Below are 25,631 nucleotides of genomic sequence, written 5' to 3' on the forward strand. Positions count from 1 at the left end.
TCTTCAAAATTGCCTATTAAAAAAAAATTCTCTTTAGATTTCTAAGAGTTAAAGGCCCCATTGTTTCATCGATTCTAGCTTCTTCTTGTTGATTTAGAACTTCAGTTTTTGTCAATCTTATTGATCCAGGAAATAAAGATTCTGAACTTCTCGTGTCATCTTTTATCCTTGTATGCTTTATCATCTTCCTTCCTGTTTATTTTTTTATTTTATTTTTTTTGATAGGAAACTTATCATCTTCCTTCTTGGATGTGAGGGTTTGGTCTCCTTAGGCTTACTTTCTGCAGAGTATTTCCTTTAGTCGTTTTAAGCCCCCTTGATTTTAGGCTCTCTTTTCTCAACTAGTTTCATTTGGGAATCTAAAGCCTATAAAGTTAAAGGCTTTTGCATGGTAAGTAGCCAAGAAGAAGTCAACACCAGCAATTTGCTACAGGTGAGGAGCCCTTTCAAATCTCTCAGCTAGAATCATTTTTTATGTGCCAAAGTAGCAAAGTTTAATTGGTTGATCATCCTTTTTTACATTTCCTAGTGATATTCAGCCTTTGGCATGGGTTGTGTGCAATGTTTTTATTACAATGTTGTGTCACCATAGTGCAGTGTTGTGTACAATGTTTTTAGAACCAGATTGGTCATTAATCCAAAAAAGTTATTGGTTCATGATTCATATTGGTGAGGTTAGTGGTTTAACCAGGGTCAAACTGTGATGCTAACATGACTTTATGAATATATATTTATATTTTATTAACATTTAAAATAATTATAAAAAGTTTAAAATACACAGATGATTAAAAACCTTAATAATATTTCATTTTTTAAATTTTGATATCATCTAATTAAATCATGATAAATAAATATAAATGTATTAATATCTTTGTTTATTAAATAAAACATGTATAATATTTAAATGTGAAAAATATCAAAAGTTACGTATCTTATTATTTTATAATTTTAATAATTATTTCGTTTTTTACTTGTATTATTTTCGTATTTATCCTTATAAAAATATTGAAAACAAACCAAATTATTTTATATGTGTTTTGCAACAGTTTTTTATGAACAAGCATAAGTTGCCTAGTGCTCCCTCCCACATAAGGAAGAGATGGAAGTGAAGAGGAGTTTAAATATCCTACTGTAGCTGATTTGGATTAATAGGCTGTAGCAGGCTGTTGAGCCACTTAAAGAAGCAGCCCAATGCCATGGGTCTTGGCCCATTGTTTTGCCAAAAATGGTAGAGCTTGGACATTTATGTGAATTCTTGATTGGGAAGAGATGGAGCTAAAGAGGAGTTTAAAGACCCTATCTAGTTACATGATGATATTGCATGTAACAGGCCATGCAGCTAGCCAAGAAGTGGCCCAAAGCCATGGGCTTTAGTCCATCTTTTTGCAGAAAATAAGGGAACTGGTCTGGCAGCTCACCGATTCTGTGGTTCAACTGCTGATTAGTCCAGTTCAATGCTGGTTCAGCATGATCTCCAGCTCAAAAGGCTAACCAAACTGGACCAAACTCCGATCAACGGTTCAACCGATTGAACTGGCGGGTCTGGTCTGATTTTAAATCAGGTTGTGTGCCTTCTCTAAATTGTTGGGATAGGGATTGATTATTTTGATAGGAAACAACAAAGAAATATATTGATAGAAATAGGAAGTACAAAAGAAGGATGAGGAATCTTCCCACCAAAGAAAAACTAAACAAGAAGAAAACAAAAACAAGAAGCTAAAATGTAAAAACAACGAATCAATCTCTCTTGGCTAGATCATCCCGTTGGAGCTACACACTGCTAGCTAATCTAGTTGTAACAGATTAAGGGGAATGCCCTTAAAAACCATGGAACAAAGAGCCCAAAGAGAAGCAAGAAAGTGAATGGAATCCTATAGATTCTCTAAATTCCTACCTTTATTCTCAAATATCCTAGCATTTCTTTCTCGCCACACAACCCAAATTAAAACAATGCACGCAGTTTGCCACAAAACTATCCCTCTCTTGGATATTCCAAAACCTTTATAATTGATGAACATCATGTTAGAAATGCTTCTCGGGGGAACCCAATCCATCTTGGCTAATTGAAATAATCTGTGCCACAACCCCATCGTCAAAGAACAATATAGGAAAAGATGATCTGCTAATTCTCCATGCTTCATACACAACTTACAAATGTCAGGACCAAGAGCTTTGTAGGGTCTTCTCAATTGTAACAAGATATTAGTATTTACCTTCTTGTGTGCCACTAACTAGACAAAGGACTTGACTTTAAAAGAGACTTGAGAATTCCATACAAACTTAGTAGGAAAAACCGGAGATAAATCGGAAAGGTGGAACAAGGCTAGAAAAAAAGACTTGATTGTAAATAACCTCGAAGAAGATAAAGACTAGGATCTTGCATCTGAAACTGATGGGGATAAATGCAAACAATCAAGTGAACGCATGAGACTTTCTAAATCTTCTATCTCAGAAAAAAGATTACGACGAAAATTAAAGTTCTAAGAAAAGGGGCAAGTAGAACTGAGAATTGAAGATATAAGAATATTTTTATCCGTGACTACTCTAAATAGTTTTGAATATTGGAATCCCAAAGGTTGGTCCCCCCACTACAAGTCTTCCCAAAAGCGAATTCTTTCCCCATCTCATACCACAAACCGAGTATACTTGGAAAAATCCTGAAAGACTTGTGCAATAGCCTTCCAAGGACAACGATGTGACCATCTGACTATAGTGTTGACATCCCAACCATTAGAATGTGTCCCATAAATGCTTAGAATGACTTGATGCAACAGAGTTGAACTCTCCCTAGGATACCTTTGCAACCATTTCCCTAAAAGAGTGAGATTCCTTGAGAAATCTTCCCATACCCCAATCCCCCTTTTGCTTTCGGTTTACACACTACATCCCAACTAATAAGATGATCTCTTTTACCTTCCCCAACCCTTGACCATAGGAAATCCCTTTGCAATCTCTCAATTTTTTGCTGCCACTGAAGCAGGAATCTTAAACAAGGAAAGAAAGTAGCTAGGAATGTGGGAAAGACATGAATGGATAAGAGTTATCCTACTTCCAAAAGATAAGTAAGCATTTTGCCACCCATCTAATCTCCTCAAGATTCTCTCAATCACTGGATCCCAAAAGCCACAAGCCTTTGGATTCCCTCCCAAAGGAAGACCCATGTAGAGTATAGGCCAATTAGAAGCCTTGCAATCAAGCATCAAGGCCAACCTAGAGAGATGATCCTGATCAAGATTGATGCCAAAAAGGTTTCTTTTGTCAAGATTGACCTTAAGCCCAGAAATTTGCTCAAACACTAACAATAAACTCTTGAGGGTTTGCAGTTCTTCCGCACAAGTGTTAGAAAAGAAGATGGAATCATTTGTGAATTGCAGAAGGGACACCCTTGTTCTATTCCTACCTACCCTAAAGCCCTCAACAAACTTCTTTCCTTTGCTCTCAACAACATCCTACTCAACACATTTGTGATGATAGTAAACAGAAAAGAGGATAGAGGGTCACCTTGTCTTAATCCTCTAGTTGCCTTAACCCAACCTTTAGCGTTTCCATTCACTAAAATTGCATAAGAGACCGAAGACAAACAACCTCTCATCCAGGTCCTCCATCTAGGACTAAACCCCTTCTTCTCCAACACATGATCCAAAAAATCCCAATTCACATGGTCATAAGCCTTTTCAAAGTCAATTTTGAAGACAACTCCTTCCTCCCTTGATCGTCTTTTCTTATCCACTATCTCATTAGCTATAAGAACTGCGTCCAAAATTTGTCTCCCTTGAACAAAAGCACCTTGAGTAGAATGGATAGTTTCATGTAGTACACCTCTTAATCGCCCTGATAGAACTTTGGCTATTATCTTATAGAGACAAGTGATCAAGCTAATAAGTCTAAAGTCTAAGACTTTCTTTGTCTGGATTGACAAAGATGACTGAGAATGTGGAGAAGAAGGTACCTCAATATTTTCCACTACCATCATTCCACAAGTCCCCACAGAGTTGAGCCATTTTTCTCTCTGATTACTGGATTAGAAGGAAAAATAGTGATTGAAGAGCCACGATGAACAAAACCCTCGAAACCCTTAGAGCCTACTCTGTCTTCAACGTTAGAGGATTTGCGCAATTTCTCCTTCCCCTTTGAAAGTATAGAAGCCTTAAGAGAAGACCTTTGTTGATTATCCGCATCTTCTCTTTTTGACGAAGCCCCTTTCCCCGAACACCTTTTTCGGAACTCTGACGATCGACTAAAAGTGAGTGGACTTGCATTGAACCTTCGATCCATCTGTGTTCCCGCTTCGAAAGCATCTTCCTTTGGAAGAGCATCACAGTCTGAAGATGGCTTCTCATGCATTAGAGGCTCACTTCGACTTCGAACCCCTTGTTGGCATCCAGAAATTGAAGGGATAAGAGTAGTCCACAACTTCTTTGAACCAAACTTCATCGCAGAGCCCTTTAGCTGAGAAACGGAGACCTTTGAGACTGACTTCCCATTGCAGAGGAGTCTTCTCTGTGTAAAGAGCCCTTCTCAGAAATGGGCTGCTTTCCTCCCATTTCTTGGCCCAACTTCGAAAACGGGCTTTTTAAATTATCACCCCTCTCTAGCCCAAGTTTGCCTCTACCAGTGGTTTGGGTTTACGAGGAGATTGGGCCCTTCTCTCTTGCTTTGCATTAGAGGCCCGATGCCCTTCCTCATCATTTGAGTGGGCCTTGTCCCCTCCGGCCCAAACTTCACCATCCTGCTTTGGCCCAACAGGCCTTGTTCTCTGTTTGTTTGAATTCAAATTAAACGAAGAGGAGGGTTGGAACCAACTGTTCCCCACTTCCGATCTTCTCTTGCCATGTGTCCCCACGAGTACTGCTTCAGTCTTTTGACTATCTCCACCCTCTTTCATTTTGCCAGCTGGCCCCATCATAAGACCTTCCTTTAGCTGTTGATCTAGCTTTCCCAACCATCCTTCCGCCATCTGTCCACGAGTGAGGCTCATAATCCTCCTGAGTTGACTTACTCATTTCTCTACCTTGCTTATCGTCTTCAACTCTAGCCACTGCAATTGAAATTGTAAACGCCCATCCCCCATCTAACACCTCGATCAATGCGGGAAGAATTGACTGCTCCTTCATTAAAATTCTCACCCTTGCCTTGCAAAGATCATACAATTTCAGCATTCACCAATCGATCTCTGTCACTGTCCCCCACTGCTCCACAATTTGCTTTAGATGTTCCTCAGACCATAAATGAAAGGGCAATCCCCATAATTCTATCCATCCTCCTCTGAACTTCCTCACGACTTCTGAATTTTCCCTTGGTGACCACCTTCTCAAATGGGTTGTATATCCTCCCTTAATCTTGAGAAACCTTAATTCTTGGAGAGAAAAAGCTTCCTCTATAGTTTCTACAAAAAATAAACCTTTTCCGCTAGAGAAGGGGACGATAGTCACCACACTTTTTTGCCCTAATCTTTTCGCCAAAGCATGGCCAACCTCAACCCAATTATCAAAATCAGCGGGGCATTCGCACACCACAGCTCTCGCCCATCTCCCAACCGGAATAAGGCCTCCTCTCCTCGGTCCTTTTTCTCTGACTACATTTGTGAAGGACTGATACGAAGGACCCACATGTTTGTGATTTATTCTTTCATCCCTGCACTGCCTTCCCTTTTCATCTATATTCGAGGAGGGGACCACCGGCATTGAAGACAACACATTTTTTAGTTGCTCCCATTCCCTGCCCTTCTCTCCCTCAGGTATTACCAGGAAAGTTGACTTTCTGTTGGAGGCGAACTCCGAAAGCCTTATAAACCTACCATGGTTGTTGAAGCAAACCTCCATTAAATGAACTCTGGATTTTCCTCTGTATTTTCTGTTGAAACCCATGTAACTTTTCAGCTCGATTGCCTTCGTCAAATGTTCGATCAACTAGCTAGCCTCTTCCTTCTCAAAGCCTAAGGCAAACTGTGCTTTGTAAGCGAGCACCATATTCCACTGAACTCACCTTCAAACCTAACCAAGAAGGTCTTCCCCTCCATATAGACCTTCAACGTCCTTGCCATTCTCTCCACCCAATCCAGAGCCATTAATCAAAACAAAGAGAATAATTTGGTAGATAAAAATTAATCTAGCGATAGGGATTGATTATTGAGATAGAGATTTTAGCCCTTTTGGAGGGCTTGCTACAGGTCATGGATTTGAATCAACCCAATTTATGAGTGGAAGGGTTTTGTGCTATTGTGATACCATGAATGTCCAAGTCAAGGAAATGTCTTTGGAAATACAACATGTGGTTTTGTCAAATTTTATTGATTATTGAGATAGAGATTTTAGCCCTTTTGGAGGGCTTGCTGCAGGTCATGGATTTGAATCAACCCAATTTATGAGTGGAAGGGTTTTGTGCTATTGTGATACCATGAATGTCCAAGTCAAGGAAATGTCTTTGGAAGTACAACATGTGGTTTTGTCAAATTTTATTGATTATTGAGATAGAGATTTTAGCCCTTTTGGAGGGCTTGCTGCAGGTCATGGATTTGAATCAACTCAATTTATGAGTGGAAGGGTTTTGTGCTATTGTGATACCATGAATGTCCAAGTCAAGGAAATGTCTTTGGAAGTACAACATGTGGTTTTGTCAAATTTTAGTTGTAACTAGTAACTTAGGCTTTTTCTTTCTTTCTTTCTTCTTTATTTTTCTATTTTTCTATTTTTTATTTTTTATTTTATTTTTTAATGGTCACAACATGCAGCTAATGATGTTATTGTTCCATTAACAAAATGTGGAGCCAAGTGGAGGGTTTCTTTCGCCCCTATAAGTTGTACATTGTTTCTTTATTTTGTACATGTTCTTGTTTCATTCTTGACCTATGTAGCAATCTCGCTGCTCTCGGTAGGTATTCCTCTCTTATTTTCTGATTATCCTTTGTATTTTTGGAAGGATTTTTCATCATTTACTTGTACTTAATAATTCATATCGATGAATTATTTGATTTTGACAAGAAAACAAAGAGTTCTTTATCTAGTGATTACATTCATCAGGAGGACACTTCAAAGCTAGCTACTTTGTTTGTTCCTAGGCTGGGTAAGTAAGATACTTTTGTCTTCACTTTGGAGGTATTCCTAAATCCCAGTCTGTAGGGACTGTATACTAACTTTGACAAGAATCTTGATGATGGGGCAAGGTTGAGCTATCTTCTTGTCTCCACTTGAAAATGTGTTCTTGTCACCCAATTATGAATGAGCGTTGAGACTTTGGGTAGAAGATTCTTTGTTTAAGTTCATTTCTAAGAGTCAAAACCTTTCATCTAGCTCAATTGATTAGAAAAAGGGCATCTCCAAAAATCAAAACCTCTGCATGGTTAGTAGCCCATAAAAAGGCCAATGCAAAATGTTTGCGTCATATTCAGAGCCTTTATAAGGCATTAGCCCTGATAAATTTGTCTAGTGTTTAGGTAGTGGGGAATCAATGGAACCTCCTCTTTTTTCATTGGGCTTTGGCTTCTCCTATTGCAAGGCTTTTTTCTTAAGGATGTTGGTAGTATGCTGATTATTTGTTTTGAGGGTATCGGTAGGGGATAGAGGAGTACAGTTCTTTGAGGGCGTTTTGTTCTTGTCATGCTTGTGTCTTATATTTGTAGTTGAATGCAAGGTTTGTTTTGTTGGGCCAGATGATATCCATGGAAGAGTTGTGGCATATAGTCTGTTGTCTGAGCTCTCTTTGGGCCTTTGTCTCCAAGGAGTTCTGTAGCATTATTTTGAGCTTCATCTCATTGGAACAGAAAGCTACTTGCCTGGTTAATAAAATAAAAGGAAGTTGTTTGTCTTTGATTGTTTACTTATTGTAGTTGGATCAACTGATCAAGTTGAGTTTAGATGGTGACCCTTAGGGAGTCCAGGTCAGTTTGGCATTGGGGGTGAATTAGCAGATATTACAAGGGAGAGTATTGTGGGGTTCTTCCAAATCGCTGGTATTAGATAGCTATTGATGCTTGGCTTTTAGCTTTTTGGGAAGGTTTGAGCATGACTAATTTGGGGCTAAGAGATCCTCTTGTGGAAAGGGACTCTTGGTTGTTCTTTCTATTCTCTGTTTATCATTTTTTAAATGTATATACATGCTCCCTTTAGACATCTGTGAAGTTAAGTTGAATACATAAAGTTTCTTTTCTAATGTTCCAGTAAGTTTCTTAAGTCATGTTTCTTAATCAATTATAGGCTGTTAATGAGTCCCATTTTACATTTTTGTAATAATAATAAAACAAAAAACTAGTATCAAACTAAATGCAAAAATTGATTCTGTAGTCTTTGTTTCTGATCTTTTAGTGTTTATGTCAACAGCATCTTAACACCATCTTCCTTGCTTGTTTATTTTCTCAATCAGTTAAGCAGCTGGCAAATCCCAACTGAGTTGACTGAGATGAGAAGGAAGCAGGACAGTGTTGCTTTAAAAGAACATGCAATGTTAGCACCAAATACCAATGTGTCAACAGAAAAAGGGCCTTCCCCAATTGCTTTGAGTGCTCCTGCTGTTACCACTGGTGGACGTGATGCCACACCTCTTAGAACCTCAGCTGTTCCAGGATCAGCATCTGCCCTGGATATGATAAAAAAGAAGTTGCAGGACTCTGGAGCTCCTGCTACTTCTTCACCTGTTCATTCATCTGGACCAATTGCATCAGAATTAAATGGTTCACGACTGATTGAGCCTACAGTCAAGGGCCTGCAAAGTGAAAACAGCAAAGACAAGCTAAAAGACACTAATGGGGATGGTAATATGTCTGACTCTTCTTCAGATTCTGAGGATGTAGACAGTGGACCCACAAAGGAGGAGTGTATCATCCAATTCAAGGTATCAGGTTCTAATTTTTATGTCCAATCACTTGGTTGCTACTGTTATCTTTTAAAAAAAGAAATTTACTTTTAATATATAATGTGAGAAATGTTGATTTATTTTTCCTTGGTTGTTGTGCCCTTGAAATTTCTAGGAGATGCTTAAGGAACGTGGAGTGGCACCTTTTTCAAAATGGGAGAAAGAACTGCCGAAGATTGTTTTTGATCCACGTTTCAAGGTTTGTTGAGTCTAAAGATTATCAATTACTTTGTTCGGGAGTTCCTTGAAACAGGTGTGTTGGACTTGTATCTGCCTGCTTGGTATGATAGGGTGAACTTGTTGATGTGGACTCACTGTCTTTATTCATTAACATAATTCTAATAGGCTGCTCTTGATGACTGATATTTTACTTTGATATCTGCATGATTGTCAATCTTGTACATAGAAATAGAAGTTGCTCATTTGTTTAATCTAATGAAGGGAAACTTCAGTTGGATTTTGTTTTTCCTACAAGAGTTGTTTAGTGGGGAGATTTTCTGATAGATTGCTGACTTATTTAATTTAATGAAATTTACTGTCGAAAGGGGCATTTTTTGTCCCTAAGAAGCAAACATCTGTTGGATTTTTATGTTCCTGGAAGGGTTGTCTAGTGGGGTAAATTTTCTGATAGGTATGATCTATTTGTATCCTGTCTGAGATGTCTTTTATTATCTGACCTAATTGTTTGATCAATTCAATTGTTGAAGGTGGACGTTGTTTAATACATGTGTTGTGTACCTCTTGAGGAATTGATTGATGATTTAGTTTATAAATTGTCATTGTGTGTGCAATTTTCTTGGCATTCTATGTGCCTCTTGATTTGCCCTTTCTTAGGTTCTTCCTGTCTTCTTGGTGATCACCTATTAAACTGAAGCCCTAGGAAATGCCATGGGGAATTTGAGTTTCTGCTTTGTTAGGGAGCTGTGGAAGGAAAGGGGCATTAAGTTCTTGGATTGGCAACTTTTGTAGCTGGTATTCAGTTGGGTTTCTTCTTCTCTCTTGTTCAGCAGAGTTTGAAAGGTTGTTTTTACAATAGGCTTGATTTAAAGTTGTCTATTTATAAATACGGTGATACAAATCTGAGCTGTCTGCTACCTAACAGTCAATTTTAAAGTTTGAGCAGGTGTCTTGCTTCCCTTGTAGATGAAAAAAAATTTATCAGAAAAAAGGGGAAAAAAATCAGAGATAAACCTGTTTTACCTTCCTCCTCCAGGCTTCTCATGAGGAAAATCAATATTTAAGCTGCATATCATACTACTCTTTAGTATGAGGAACACATAGGTGTATTAATTTAAAGCCCTTCACCTGCCAGCATAGATTCCCACACGTTCATGGGATCTTCTTAAGATTGTTGATTGTTATGAAAGGACCTGACTTATCAGATGGTTCCTGTCATCTTATATAAGCTGATTTTATGTAGAATTCAGTGGCAGTCCTTTCAAATAATGGGTTTACTCTTCAATGTTTTGTGCATTTTCTTGAATGGATTCCATTTTAAACTTTCAGAGTGAGTCATACTTGCAGTTGTAAGATGTTTGTGGAGGTTTCTCTAGAATTATTTGCTTTGGCACAAAATTCTCAGTGCTTGGATTGTTTTATTGTAAATATCTGCCATAATGTGAGTTGGATTTCTTGTTTCAATTTTTTTTTTCTCCATATAAGAGCCCATGTTGTGGAGTGGCATCAAAAAGTATTTTTTTAGTTTGTTTGGTCTCATTGGTTGAATGAGCTTTTGAATTTGCTCTTCTCAAATGTTGTATTCAGAGTTTTAGATGGAACTTAAATCTTTGCCACCATACTTGCTGCCTAATGTAACAGTCTAGTCTTTTTGAATCCTCAGGTTTGTTTTCACTCAATTTTTTCTTTGGAGCCCTCTTTGTACTTACACTTTTAACTTCTTTCATTCCAGCCAATTTCATTTGGAAATCTAAAACCTTGTGGTCTAGAAGGTTGATGCTAATGACATGCTGTATTTGGGGAGGTCTTATAAACCCAGCCTGAATTGCTGTATTTTGTGTATGGTGAACGGTTGATCATCTATTTCTTCATCTCATGTTACCAATGAGACCCAACATAAGTTGTTTAGACTTTTTAGTGTTGCAAAGTTCCCCAAAAGTGTTGTGTATATGATGATCATCTTTTAGGGATTTGGAGAACATTGTAAAAGTGCAAGATTTATGGTGTATGACTACTACTTTCATTTGGATCATTTGATGGGAAATTAATGCTAGTTCCGAGGGTTGACGGATGTTAGTGGAGCCAACTTGGGGTTTGGTTCTTCCTTGTCCTCTTTTTGATCTTTTTCTGTTAACACCTGTTGAATATAATGTATTTATAGTGTATAACCTTTCCTTGTTAATATAGGATACATGTATGGTAGTTAGGACTCCTAGCCTTGTATATATATATATTTCTCAATTGTAAGTAGATCATGACATTAATGAGAATTAAGGTCTTTCTTCTTTCTCTCTCTCTCAACATGGTATCAGAGCCAAGGAAGAAAACTTAATTCTTTCCTGTTTCCCGTGTCATCAACTCCGGGAAACCTTCCGGTGACCGTGTTTCATTCCGGTCACCTTCCCCATCTCCCAATACTTTCCGGTCAGTCGGATCGTCGACATAAACCACTCACCGCCGGCGAACTTTTCCGGCGACGTATTTTTCCGACACCGACCATACCAGAAGGAGCGCCTGGAGGAGATCTACAACTTTTGTGAAGGCACCGGCACCAAAATCTCATCCACGCGCCGTCCATGCGCCAATTTCAGGCCGGCGGCTGAATCTCACGCGCCGGCGCGTGAGGGCGCGTGAGGCCTTTTCCGGCGACGCGCTTCCTCCTCCAGCTTCGCCTGATGCCGACCAGCCTCCCTACCTCCCTGGTTCTCCGAGCCCTGCACGTACCTCTTTTGGGGATTTTTGTCTCCGTCGGCCCTCCAAACAGTCTTTCCGGCGAAGCTCCGACTACTTTTTCTCCACTCCAATCCCTGCACGTGCCTTGGGAAGTGTTCTTCTACCTTTCTGGTGGTACCACGCCGCGATCTGAGGCCGTCTCCCTTTTTCGGTGGTGCCACGCCGCAATCTGAAGCCGTATTAGGGCTCTCTTCGATCCAAACATACTTCATTCTCCAGATAAGTAGATATGACTACTAAAAATTTCATTTTTTCCGCTGTTATATCTGGATCTCCTATGATTACTTCGGAGAAATTGGTTGGCAGTGACAATTATCTTTCCTGGTCTGCCTCTGTTGAACTTTGGTTTATGGGTCAAGGATATGAGGATCACTTGATTACACAGGAGGCAAATATCCCTGAGGTTGACCGCGTACAGTGGAGGAAGATAGATGCACAGTTATGCAGTGTATTATGGCAATCGGTTGATCCCAAGATTCTTCTTCATCTTCAGGCCTACAAAACTTGTTTTAAATTTTGGACTCAGGCCAAAGGATTATATACGAATGATATCCAGCGTCTTTATAAGGTGGCTTCTGCTATTGTCCATCTCAGCCAACATGACTTAGATCTATCTACTTATATTGGCCAGATTGCCTCTCTTAAGGAGGAGTTCTTGACGGTGATGCCTCTTACTCCTGATGTTGGGGCTCAACAAACACAGCTTGACAAGTTCTTCATGGTTCTTACTCTTATTGGCCTCCGTCCGGATCTTGAGCCTGTCCGCGATCAGATTCTTGGTAGCTCATCAGTTCCGTCCTTGGATGATGTGTTTGCTCGCCTCCTCCGTATCTCCTCCACTCAGACTTTGCCATTTGATAGCACTTCAGATTCTTCTGTGTTAGTTTCTCAAACTAACTCTCGAGGAGGCCGCAATGGTACCCGAGGTAGAGGTCAACGTCCTCATTGCACCTATTGCAATAAACTTGGCCACACTCGCGATCGTTGCTATCAGTTACATGGACGACCTCCTCGCACTGCCCATGTGGCCCAGTCCTCTGATTCTCCGCTGCCTCAGCCTCCGAGCTCTTCCGCATCTCAGGCTTCTGTTGCCTCTGTTGCCCAGCCTGGTAATGCCTCTGCCTGCCTTACCCACACATCTTCTCTTGGACCCTGGATTCTAGATTCTGGAGCTTCTGATCACTTATCTGGTAATAAGGATCTTTTCTCCTCTATTACTACTACCTCTGCTTTACCTACTGTTACCTTAGCTAATGGTTCTCAAACTGTGGCTAAAGGTATTGGTTTGACCCTTCCTCTGCCTTCTCTACCTCTCACTTCTGTCCTTTATACTCCTGAATGTCCTTTTAATCTTATTTCCATCAGCAAAATCACTCGTACTCTTAATTGCTCTATTACCTTTTCTGATAAATTTGTGACTTTGCAGGACCGGAGTACGGGGAAGACGATTGGCATAGGACGTGAGTCTCAAGGCCTCTATCACCTTACCTCGGATTCATCTCCTGCAGTTTGCATTTCCACTGATGCTCCTCTCCTCATTCACAATCGTCTGGGCCACCCTAGTCTCTCCAAGTTCCAGAAGATGGTCCCTCGTTTTTCCACTTTATCGTCGCTTCCGTGTGAGTCATGTCAGCTTGGGAAACATACTCGTGTCTCGTTCCCAAAGCGTTTGAATAATCGGGCAAAGTCTCCTTTTGAGCTTGTCCACACTGATGTTTGGGGTCCTTGTCGGACTGCGTCTACTTTAAGATTTCAGTATTTTGTCACTTTCATTGATGATTATTCTCGATGTACTTGGTTATTTTTAATGAAAAATCGAGCTAAGTTATTCTCTATTTTCCAGAAATTTTATGCTGAAATCCAAACTCAGTTCAATATTTCTATTCGTGTGTTACGCAGTGACAATGTCAGAGAATATTTTTTAGCCCCATTTACTTCGTTTATGTCTCATCATGGGATTCTTCATCAGTCTTCTTGTGCTCATACTCCTCAACAAAATGGGGTAGCTGAACGCAAGAATCGACATCTTGTTGAGACAGCTCGTACTCTCCTCCTCCATAGTAATGTTCCTTTTCGTTTTTGGGGGGACGTTGTTCTTACCGCTTGTTATTTGATTAATCGTATGCCCTCCTCTGTCTTACATGATCAGATTCCTCACTCCCTTCTCTTCCCTGACCAACCACTTTATTTCCTTCCTCCTCGTGTCTTTGATTGTACTTGCTTTGTTCATATTCTCACTCCTGGACAGGACAAGCTTTCCGCCAAAGCCATGAAGTGCCTCTTCTTGGGATACTCCAGACTTCAGAAGGGTTATCGTTGTTATTCCCTTGAGACTCATCGATACTTTATCTCCGCTGATGTCACCTTCTTTGAGGACTCACCATTCTTTTCCACCACTTCTGAGTCTCTTCCTGTTTCTGAAGTCTTGCCTATTCCCATTGTCTCCCCACCTGATGCTATGCCTCCTCGACCACTTCAGGTTTATCTTCACCCTATTCTGCTTTTGTTTCTGCTATATCCTCTGTTTCTCTTCCAAAGAGCACCCATGAAGCTCTTTCCCATCCAGGCTGGCGACAGGCAATGGTGGATGAAATGGCTGCTCTGCACTCTAATGGCACTTGGGATCTTGTTGTTTTACCCTCGGGTAAATCTACCGTTGGCTGTCGTTGGGTCTACGCAGTTAAGGTTGGTCCTGATGGTCAGGTTGATCGCCTTAAGGCCCGCTTAGTTGCTAAAGGCTATACTCAGGTTTATGGTTCTGATTATGGTGACACATTCTCTCCGGTTGCCAAGATTGCTTCTGTCCGTCTGCTTCTCTCCATGGCTGCCATGTGTTCTTGGCCTCTTTATCAATTGGATATTAAAAATGCCTTCCTTCATGGTGATCTTGCCGAGGAAGTTTATATGGAGCAACCTCCTGGTTTTGTTGCTCAGGGGGAGTCTGGTTTAGTATGCAGGTTACGTCGTTCTCTATATGGCTTGAAACAATCTCCTCGAGCATGGTTTGGCCGTTTTAGTTCTGTTGTTCAAGAGTTTGGCATGCTTCGCAGTACAGCAGACCATTCAGTTTTCTATCATCATAACTCTTTGGGGCAGTGTATTTATCTGATTGTTTATGTGGACGACATCGTCATTACAGGCAGTGATCAGGATGGTATTCAGAAACTAAAGCAACACCTTTTTACCCACTTTCAGACCAAAGACTTGGGGAAACTCAAGTATTTCTTGGGAATTGAGATAGCTCAATCCAGTTTTGCTGTGGTCCTTTCCCAAAGGAAGTATGCTTTAGACATCCTGGAAGAAACCGGTATGTTAGACTGTAAACCGGTAGACACACCTATGGATCCGAATGTCAAACTTGTACCAGGACAGGGGGAGCCTTTAGGAGACCCCGGGAGATATCGACGGCTCGTAGGTAAATTGAACTATCTCACCATTACTCGTCCAGACATTTCTTTACCTGTGAGTGTTGTTAGTCAATTCCTACAGTCACCATGTGATAGCCATTGGGATGCTGTAATCCGCATTCTTCGATATATCAAAAGTACACCAGGCCAAGGTGTGTTGTACGAGAACAGAGGTCATACTCAGGTTGTTGGTTACACAGATGTAGATTGGGCTGGTTCACCCACAGATAGACGTTCCACTTCAGGGTACTGTGTTTTTATTGGAGGTAATCTAATATCTTGGAAGAGTAAGAAACAAGATGTAGTGGCCAGATCTAGCGCTGAAGCCGAGTATCGAGCTATGGCTTTGGCAACATGTGAACTCATATGGTTGAGACATCTTCTTCGAGAGTTGAGATTTGGAAAGGATGAACAGATGAAACTCATATGTGATAACCAGGCCGCATTACATATTGCATCCAATCCAGTCTTTCATGAAAGGACCAAACATATTGAAGTTGACTGTCATTTCATTAGAGAGAAGATCGCATCAGGATGTGTTGCTACAAGTTTTGTTAATTCAAATGATCAACTAGCTGACATCTTCACTAAATCTCTCAGAGGTCCTAGGATTAAATATATTTGTAACAAGCTTGGTGCATATGACGTATATGCTCCAGCTTGAGGGGGAGTGTTGAATATAATGTATTTATAGTGTATAACCTTTCCTTGTTAATATAGGATACATGTATGGTAGTTAGGACTCCTAGCCTTGTATATATATATATATTTCTCAATTGTAAGTAGATCATGACATTAATGAGAATTAAGGTCTTTCTTCTTTCTCTCTCTCTCAACAACACCTTTGCAGGCGCTCTATTGAGTGTTATATATATATATATATATATATATATATTTTATCAGAAACGAAGAAATATGTATTAATAGAAGTAAAGATCAAGAGAAGGATGAGAGGTCCTTCCCACAAAATACAGAAACTAATCAAAGGTGAATGCACCCATCTATAGAAAACTATATACAAAGATAAACCCCAACTATCTCAAACTTTTGAATCACAAACCGCAGTTCAGTTGAGTTGTAAAAAGAGGAAGTCCTCTAAAAGCAACAGTACAAGAGGCCCATAGAGAGGAATATAAATGAAGTAAATCCCATAACATCCCTTCCGATCTCCCCTTATCCTAAAAAATCCTAGCGTTTCTCTCTTGCCACACAATCCAAAATAAAGTGAGGCAAGCAATTTGCCAAAGTGTCTTGCCTCTAATTGAATTCCCCTAACCTCTAAATGCAATAATCATCATGCTCCTTGGTGGAACCCAAGTCAACCTTGCTAGATTGAAGAGCTTGTGCCAAAGCTCAATAGTTAAAGGGCAATGAAGACAAAGGTGGTCGATCAATTCTCCATTTCCCTTGCATAGAATGCACCATTGTAGACAAAGGGATTTGTAGGGTCTTCTCAACTGCAGTTTGTCATTGGTGTTTACCTTCCCATGTACTACTAACCAAGCAAGGGCCTTAACCCATGTACTATTGAGTGTTATATTGATAGACTGGAACTTTATTCTGATGAAGGTTTATCCATTGAGGCAGGTACTTGTTCTTTTGGAGGGTTCCTTCCAAACCAAATCCTTGGATTTCTCCAACTTTTTGATGGGGGGTAATTCTGTTGTGATTTTGTGTTTGTCTAAAAGGAAAAGAGGCTTGTGAAAGTTTGGTGGAGGCTTCTCCAAATTGTTGATGATTTAGAGTGCTCCTTTTCTTAGGCTCTGTACTTAGCTATAGTGTGATCAGTCGTTTAGCTGAGCATCCAAGCAGATGATGTGGGGGATTTCTTACCTCCTTGCATGGTGTTGTGCAGTTTGTGGATTGTAGTGTTATAATCTCATCCGGTGTGCTGCTTGTTTTGCATTTTTATGTTTTTCTAGTCTTAGTTTTCTTCATTTTGATCAAACTTTGTATATTTTGAAATGATATTGATGTAGGATGTTTAGATTTTGGGTTTAGATTTTTCCTTTTTAATTGTATAACGAGATGACAATCAAAGAAGACGATAGAAAAGAATGGGGCAAAAGGAAAGGTAGGTCATTGGCAATTGCATCAATGTTGCTATACAGTTACACCTAGACTTTTGTAAGCAAAATCACTGACGGAAGAGACAGTCACACCTGAAGAAGCTAGATTGCTACTAAATTTTCAGTAAATTTTATTATTAAAATTAATAGACTACATAAGTTTATGCAATGTTTTTAAATCAGACTGATTGGTTGGACTACCAATTGGTTAGGTCCCTGATTCAGTTCACTTATTGGAACTATTCTAAGATTGGACAATGCATTGAACTGGTTGACCTGGCGGTTCAACAACTAAACTGGCTGGTTCTTATAGAACTGTTTTCCTCCCCATAAAGAGAGTGATTTTTTTTTCCCTCTCTAAAAAGAGCAAAGGAGCCTGGGTTTGAGTCCAAACCTCCCCAATCACTAGGCTAAGTTGATGTCTTTGATAATACAATGATTTATATTAATAAAATATACTATTTAAAAACTTCAAAATAAATAGTACATATAGTTGTAAAATGTGATAAAGTTAAATAAAATATAAATTTTATTGTTAGGTATATCTTCTAAAAATTAAATGTTATCCCTATTATGTTTTAATCTGATAATGTTAAAAGATAAAAAGATGGAACATTTTGAAAATTTGTAATTATTCATCACAATTTTAACTTCTTACAATTATTTTAAATTTTTGTAATGTATAAATGATATATTTATGGTGTCATGATGGTGTTGCAGTTGAATCATAGGGTGCTTCCCATAGGGTGCTTCCCATGTTGTTCCCCATCAGATATCTTGACCTTCATTTTAATGCTTAATTTAATGGAATGCTGTGTATGGGGAAAATGTAGCATAACAGTTTCTTGAGGATAAAAGCTTGAATAGATATTGACCTGTATATTCTGCCTGGAATTATTATAATAGCCAGACCCTATAGCATAGTTGAGAGAGACAATGAAGTGACAATTTTGTAGTAAGCTCTATAACACAAATGGGGTAGTTATTTAGTAAGTGTTTATACATATGCTTGATAAGGATGGATATGTCTCTATTGGTTTCAACAAGGTTCTGACACTGCCAATAGTTAATAGGAGGATTTCTACAAATCAGGCTGTTAGAACCAATGTTTTAAAAACCGGACCGGATTGGCCGGTCACAGTTCCGTTCTGGATCGGCCGGTCACGGTTCCGGTCCGGTCAATTGGACCGGATTTGGATTGAACCGGGGTCGGACCGCTTGAATCGGTGGTCCAACCTGTGAACCAGATGAACCGGCCTGTTTGAAGGGAACTGGCTGGTTCAATTGAATTTAATTTTTTTTAAAACAAATAGCATCAAAACGATGCCGTTTTGGAGTGTATAAAGCTACAGGCCTGCAACTCCAAACCCTCCCTCCTCCACCCCCCAGCTGTCGGCCTACTGCTCTGCCCACCACTGACGCGCTGCGCACCATGACACCTAGAGTCCTAGGCAGCTCCCACCAGCGGCCCACGATACCCAGACAACTCCTGCTGGCGTTGGAAAACTCCCCGCCCCCCCACCCTCGCGACTGGTACCCCCCGGTGGCTGGGCAAGCTTTCTTTCATTTAAATTGTTATGTTATTTGCTGCTGGACATCATTAATTGGGGTAAATCCCTAACTTGAAATCACACAGGTTGAAGCCCATTTTCTCATTTTTTGATCATTTCTGAGTTTCGTGCGTGCAAGATCTTACTACATTGCTTGATGATTAAAAGGAACTTTACATTGCTTGATCATTTTTCTGTTTTTCCAAGTTAGTTGATGGATATAAATTATATATTTATGACGTCACCGATTCGACCGTGGTTCGACCGCCGATCCGACTAGTGAATTATGAACCGGTAACTTTTCCGGTTCAATGAGCGGTCTGGTTCTAAAAACATTGGTCAGGACTACTTGTGGTGTGAGTTTTTTTTTTTTTTAAAAAAAAAAAAATTAATTAATTATTTTTACTTTGGTCCTTTCCTTTATTCCTGTATTTTCTTACGATTCTTAAAGTTTTTTACTACTAATTTTCATGTTAAATTGCTTGTGGTCCGAAGTCATTGTTTTTGTTTCTCTTCTTAGTTACAGAACTACAGTGCAGACAAGGGATTAGATTACCTTTTATAATTGTTTTGTTATTTCTCCATCTTTTGGAGATTTTTTCTGTGATGTGAAATCCCACTTTGACTTTTGTGTTATAGAAAATTTTGATTTTGCTTGTGTTTCTTATTTGCAAGTTAATTTTTATGATCAGATTTTTGCAAGTTCATTTAACTTCAATTATTTTATTTGTAGTTAGCTATAATTTATTTGGAATGCTAAATTTATGAATCAAGCATGAGGTACATGTAAGGTACTATGGTATATAAAAAAAAAATGGGAAGAATGATACTTGAAGGAGTCAAAAAGAATGCAACCTCTACAATCATACTACATTTATAAGGGGGTCATCAACCTTTAGAAGTATACTTTCATTTTAATCTGAAACTGCTATCTAGCAGTGGTATAGTAAGGATTATACCTAAGTTCGTTTGGAATTCTCAAGTCCCTTTCAAAGTGAAGTCCTTTGTCTGGTTAGTGGCACACAAGAAGGTAAATACTAACGACATGCTACAATTGAGAAGACCCTACAAAGCTCTTAGTCCTGATATTTGTATTCTGTGAATGAAGTATGGGGAATCAACAGATCATCTTTTCCTACATTGCTCTTTGATGATGGGGTTGTGGCACAGATTATTTTAGTTAGCCAAGATGGATTGGGTCCCCCCGAGGAGCATCTTTAACATGATGTCCATCAAATTTAATGGTTTTGGTTCATCTAAGAGGGGGATAGTTTTGTGGCAAGCTGTGAGCATCGCTTTAATTTGGGTTGTGTGGCGGGAAAGAAACGCGAGGATTTTTTAGGATAAAGCAAGGAATTCAGAGTATCTTTGGGATTCTATTTTTTTCCTTGCTTCTCTTTGGGCTTTCTGTTCCAAGGTTTTTAAGGGGACTGCCCTTAATGTGTTACAACTTGACTGGTTAGCGGTGTGTAATTCCTAAGGATTGGTCTAATCTACAGTGTTAACTTGTTTTACTGTGTACTTTCTTGTTTTTGTATTCTTGTAGTTTAGTTTTCTTTTGTGGGAGGATTTCTCATCCTTCTCTTGTACTTCTTTTTTCTATCAATATATCTCTTTGTCGTTTCCTATCAAAAAAAAAAAAAAAAAACTTACCTAATCCTCTCTATTAGTTACTTTAGATATAAGTATGATACCTACTCTTTTGCTAATTTTCTAGGTTCCAAAATCTAGAGGAAAGAAAAATATGATGTCGTCCTCTCTAGAAGGGGCACTTCCATGTTCCACCATCTGCTTTTTACTTTTAGGGATAAACACGTATTGATGTAGATACTAGCATCACATGAGAATTCAGGAAATTAGATTGTTTGAAAATTACCATCTATTGTTTATCTTGATTTGGCTTTTTTGGATGTTCTCTATGCCATTAAGGCTTTTTCTTAAAACAGAGTGACTACTACTTTTCTTATTGTGAAAGGTTTTCCTTTGCAGGCTATTCCAGGCTATTCTGCTAGGAGATCCTTGTTTGAGCACTATGTTAGAACACGTGCTGAGGAGGAGCGAAAGGAAAAACGAGCAGCTCAGAAGGCTGCAATTGAGCGCTTCAAGCAGTTGCTGGAAGAAGCATCAGAGGTTTCATGTCATTTTATTTTACCCTTTAGCTTTAAACCACACAGACTGGATATTGCTGACTGACTGTCTTTTCATCTTCTAGGATATTGATCACAAGACTGACTATCAAACATTCAGAAAGAAATGGGGTGATGACCCCAGGTTCGAGGCTTTGGACCGCAAGGATCGGGAACTTCTGTTGAATGAAAGGTATCACTTATTGAGGAGCATGGAACATGGAATAGAGATCCTTATTGGTGCTTTACATGTGATCCTTGTGCCATAAATATTGACATTGTATGGGTACTATCTAGGAGATCTATTTTTGTGTAAACTATTCAGCCAAGGGAAATAGGAAGGCATTGATTAAAGATTGGTATAACCCTTGTGGATATTGGATATATCAACAGAGTTAAGACCTGCCCAACCAGTAGATGCTGAGTTCAATCAAGGCATTGTCTTGTCTAGTTGGACCAAACAGTCTGCTTTAGGTATTAAGACAGTTTCAGTTGCTAAAAGACTCCTTGAGGATTCTTTGGCAGAAAAACAATAGGCTAATTGGCTAGGCAACATGATAAGAAGTGCTTGGATGGTCACTGCCCAGATTACATTGTTGGGTTGTATAGATTCTTTAATATAAGAAAGTTATATGGGCCCCTCTTTGTCAGAACATTTCTTAGGTCCTTTCAGCATTTTAGTTGGATATGTTGTACATTTCAGCTAGTGTGGATTGACACCTATTGGTTCCTTACTAAGCAAATTATGCATGCTAGGAATCAGCACGATCTATCAATTGTTGACCATCTAGTTCATAAAGCTTGCTGCACATTCTCTATGAGTAATTTGAAATTTTCTATGTTACAAAAGGATGGAGAATCTAATCGTGTCTCTCATCCTAACCTTTGACCTTTCTTTTGCCTTTTAGGCTTTGTAGTGGGACCAACTCAACTTTGTGCTCAATCACTATATAACACAAAATACAAATAGGTCAAGCTATTTGTCTTTTGCCTATCATATTTTGTATTTTCAATTTTGATTGATCAATAAAGGTTGCGGAATTTTTATTGGTAAAACTAATAGTTTGTCTTTTGTTGCTTAAGGTCTCCAAAGGTAATGCATGCACATGGTTGTTTTGTGTTCACTATTGCCAGTGAGATGGCAGATTATTCATTCATTGCCCTTTTTCTTTGCTCTTTGCAGTGCTATGCTACCTTTTGGGTGGTTGTATGTCTGATGCACAATTTATATAGATATTTGTTTGAGACTTTAGCAAGGATGAGAGAAACAATTCTCTGCATAGCACATTTCTGACTATTTCTTTGGTGATTTGACAATTTGGCTGGAAATAAATGTGAGGGTGTTCTTGGCAAAAAACCATTGGTAGATGACAAGAAAGTGTTTGTAGAATCCTTGTGGATGGTGTTTTTCTTGTCTCTCTTTTGCCATCCGCCAAACCATCTTGTATGGTTTTTATGAGCAATATGATCTTCCTTCCCCCTTCACTGTGTTCTCTTGGAAATTGGTCAGCAGCCACCTTACCTTTTTGGTGCGAAGAGGTTTGGGTCCCAATGGTGCATTCCATAGTGACCTCCTTCTCTTGGAAGGCTGTATGGGGAAAATCATTACATTAAATCAGCAAATGAAAGAGGATGGACTTTAGTAAGCAGATTTTACTTATACAAAGAAAAGGAAGAGACAATTATCTTTGTGAGTGCTCATCCAATATATTCAATGGTTTTCTTGTTTGGAATGGTTTAGGTTCTTCCTTGAGCTGTTAAAGAGATTATTCTTGGGTGGCATGGCATTTTCATGGCTCAATAGTGTATCATGCCTTAGAAGAAAACTCCTCTACGGTTTAGACTATTCTAAGATCGAGTAGAGAAATTTTTAAACATTTGGAACTATTGGCATTGGTGGTGAAAGATTATTTTTAAAGTCTGTCCTCTTTGGTTAAAATGTTAAAAGGGGTTATCAATCTTTCTCTATTAGATTATGGTGATTGTTTGGGCATTGATTATGCCATGATTTTTCTTTATTTTCTCCCTTTTTGGGCTTTGCACATCTTCTATACTTTTTGTGTGCATGGGTTGCTTCCCCTTTTTGGTTAGGTGCTTATTTATATATTTAATTTTAATTTTCCTATAAAAAGGGAATGGGGTCTACCTTTATGGATTGTATGGCACTATGTTTCTTTTCTCCAGGCCTATATCAGTATCAGGTTGCTATTGGGTGGAGCTCTGAACCCTTCTAGAAGGTTTTTATGGAAGGCTAAAACTTTAGGTTTTAGAGTCTTTTAGATTGAAAGAGATTCTGATGTTGTGATCAAGTGGATTAGAGGAGAATATGTAGTTCTCAGAGATGCTTATTTGGTGAGTTAGATTTTAGATTGTTTCTGAGAGTTGGTTACAGAGTGGCTGGAAAAGATCTTCTAGTCAGTGGCAGATTTTCTAGCACATCTTCTAGTCAGTGGCTGATTTTCTACCACACATCCTTGGAAAAACCTCACTTGAGTTCTGATCTCATTGCATGATGTGTTGCTTATGATTTTTTTTCTCCTCTTTGGCAACTGTTGATTGCAAACTTTGGCCTTTTTTGGATCAGGTTTGGCTGGAAAAAGGCATTAATTTTCATCTACTTTAGAACCTTCTTTTTTGGTATTATTGTCTGTGCACCTAGCTGATCATCGAGTTAGTTAAAAAGGTAATCTGTTTTGTTAAACTGGTTTTACCTGTTGGTTGTGAAACTAATATATCATGATAAACCTTGAACATTCAATGAGTATTGAACTAGAGATTCAGTTTCTCAGATCCACTTGTGTCTGTCTATTTGCTCTTAAATTTCTCTGGATCAGCTTTTTGAGTGCTTTATGTTCTTCTGTTTGTCATGCAATCGAACTAGTTGGACATGGTTTCTATCCTGTTTGCAGGGTCCTCCCTCTGAAGAGGGCTGCTGAAGAGAAGGCTCAAGCAATACGTGCAGCAGCTGTCTCTAGCTTCAAGTCCATGCTTCGTGACAAAGGAGATATAACAAGAAGTACCCGTTGGTCCAGGGTAGGTGCAATTATACATTTTTATAATAAGCATATGCGAAAGTGTATGTTGGCTTTTGGTTTGTTCTATGAGCTGGAAAAACATGTTTGTTTTTGGACCATATTCATCTCTTATATGTTAGTGTATAACTTGAAACCTCTTTACCTTTTGGAATAAAATGAATGGGAAAGTATTAGCCAATGCATGTTTTAGTTCCAAATTCGGCAGTCTCTAGTTGTTTATTGATGGAAGAGTTGTAACAGTTGGTGAAAACAAATTAAAAAAATCTATTGTTTAGATAATGATTTTCAGCTATCTAAACAAGAATTTTTATCATGTTAAAGTGCATGCTCTGAATTATCTCAGTAAGCAGTTGTTTTTCTCTATAAATGTATAATCTCATATTTTGAGATCTTAACTCAACAAAGCATAGCCCAAAATCATTTTGTCTATTCTGTGCAAAATCTGTTTGCATTCAATTTCTATAATTATGTCTTATTTTGACTGTCTACATACTGCAACCTCCTACCTGCCTGCTTGATATCAGTTGTTTGAAAGAGACATATGAAACAACTCGAGCCCAGATGGGAAGTAATGCTTTCTTTGGTCAGAATAATTACCCAAGAAGAACAATTATGCTAGAAAAGTAATTAGCAAGAAGTAGCTGTTTTACGAGTGATGTATCAACATGCAAAAATCTACTCTAAGTCATTCTTATCCATTTACCATGATAGAACAATTATTATATACAAAGCAAAGAGAGATCTACACAAGAAGGAAGCTCCAATACATACATATATATATATATATATATATATATATATATATATATATATATATGCGTGTGTGTGTGTGTGTGGGTGAGTGCACTTGTGTCTGCGTGTTTCTATTTTTGTACTAGTTATTTGTGAGCTTTGACACTCATTTTTTGGTTGGCAAGAAAAAAAACTTTAATAACACAAAAATAGTGCTTTCACCCAATATAAGTATAAAGGCAACATCTAAAAGGAAAGGGAAAAGGAGAGAGAAGCTGAGAAAAAGAGAGTAAAACCAGTGCCTTAGAAGTCCTGAGCTTATCAAAAGTCTAAAGAGATACATTACAGTGAAGAGAACCGCTCATCTTTAACTTCTTTATGACATAAACCACCTTATGAGTTTCTTAAAGGTCTTCCATTGGAAAACTCGAACAAAACATTCTCAGACTATTTCTATAATCCCTAAAATGTCTCATGTGATCATTTATATAGATGTTGTGGATGTTGACAATAAATTAAATGAGCTATGTAATGCACAAAATCTATATGTTAAATATGCATCATTAGATTAACAGTTTGTTGAAATAATGGAATCTTCAAAAATAAGTCTTGTTTTGTCACTGTTACAAAGATAAGTATTGGATGTTTTGGTCTTTTATCTTATTCTTGTGCCTCTATATATTAATTCATTTTTCTATTTTCATATTTGTTTTGGTTGCTATAGGTGAAGGATAGCCTAAGGAATGACCCCAGATATAAATGTGTTAAACATGAGGATAGGGAGATTTTATTTAATGAGTATATATCTGAGTTAAAAGCTGCTGAAGAGGAAGTGGAACGAGAAGCAAAATCCAAAAAGGAGGAGCAGGTAATAGAACAGTTTTTCTATAAGCTGGTTATTGTCAATGCTACTTGTGGATTTTATTTGTTGGTTGGACCAGAGTACTAGTTTTTT

At 38.6% G+C, this 25,631-nt stretch overlaps 1 protein-coding gene across 4 annotated transcripts in view; it reads left to right on the plus strand.

Moving 5' to 3' along the window:
* LOC117925100 (pre-mRNA-processing protein 40C) overlaps window positions 1-25,631 on the plus strand; it is a 64,092-nt gene that overhangs the window by 34,934 nt on the left and 3,527 nt on the right. For all 4 annotated transcript variants that reach the window (XM_034843963.1, XM_034843978.1, XM_034843970.1 and 1 more), the window contains 6 exons: window positions 8,359-8,826; window positions 8,963-9,046; window positions 20,773-20,913; window positions 20,996-21,102; window positions 23,819-23,942; window positions 25,401-25,544. In XM_034843963.1, coding sequence (XP_034699854.1) covers window positions 8,359-8,826; window positions 8,963-9,046; window positions 20,773-20,913; window positions 20,996-21,102; window positions 23,819-23,942; window positions 25,401-25,544 — 1,068 coding nt within the window. The remainder of the gene's footprint in view (window positions 1-8,358; window positions 8,827-8,962; window positions 9,047-20,772; window positions 20,914-20,995; window positions 21,103-23,818; window positions 23,943-25,400; window positions 25,545-25,631) is intronic.

This window comes from Vitis riparia, chromosome 1 (genome assembly GCF_004353265.1).
Source record: "Vitis riparia cultivar Riparia Gloire de Montpellier isolate 1030 chromosome 1, EGFV_Vit.rip_1.0, whole genome shotgun sequence".
NCBI classification, from domain to species: Eukaryota; Viridiplantae; Streptophyta; class Magnoliopsida; order Vitales; family Vitaceae; genus Vitis; species Vitis riparia.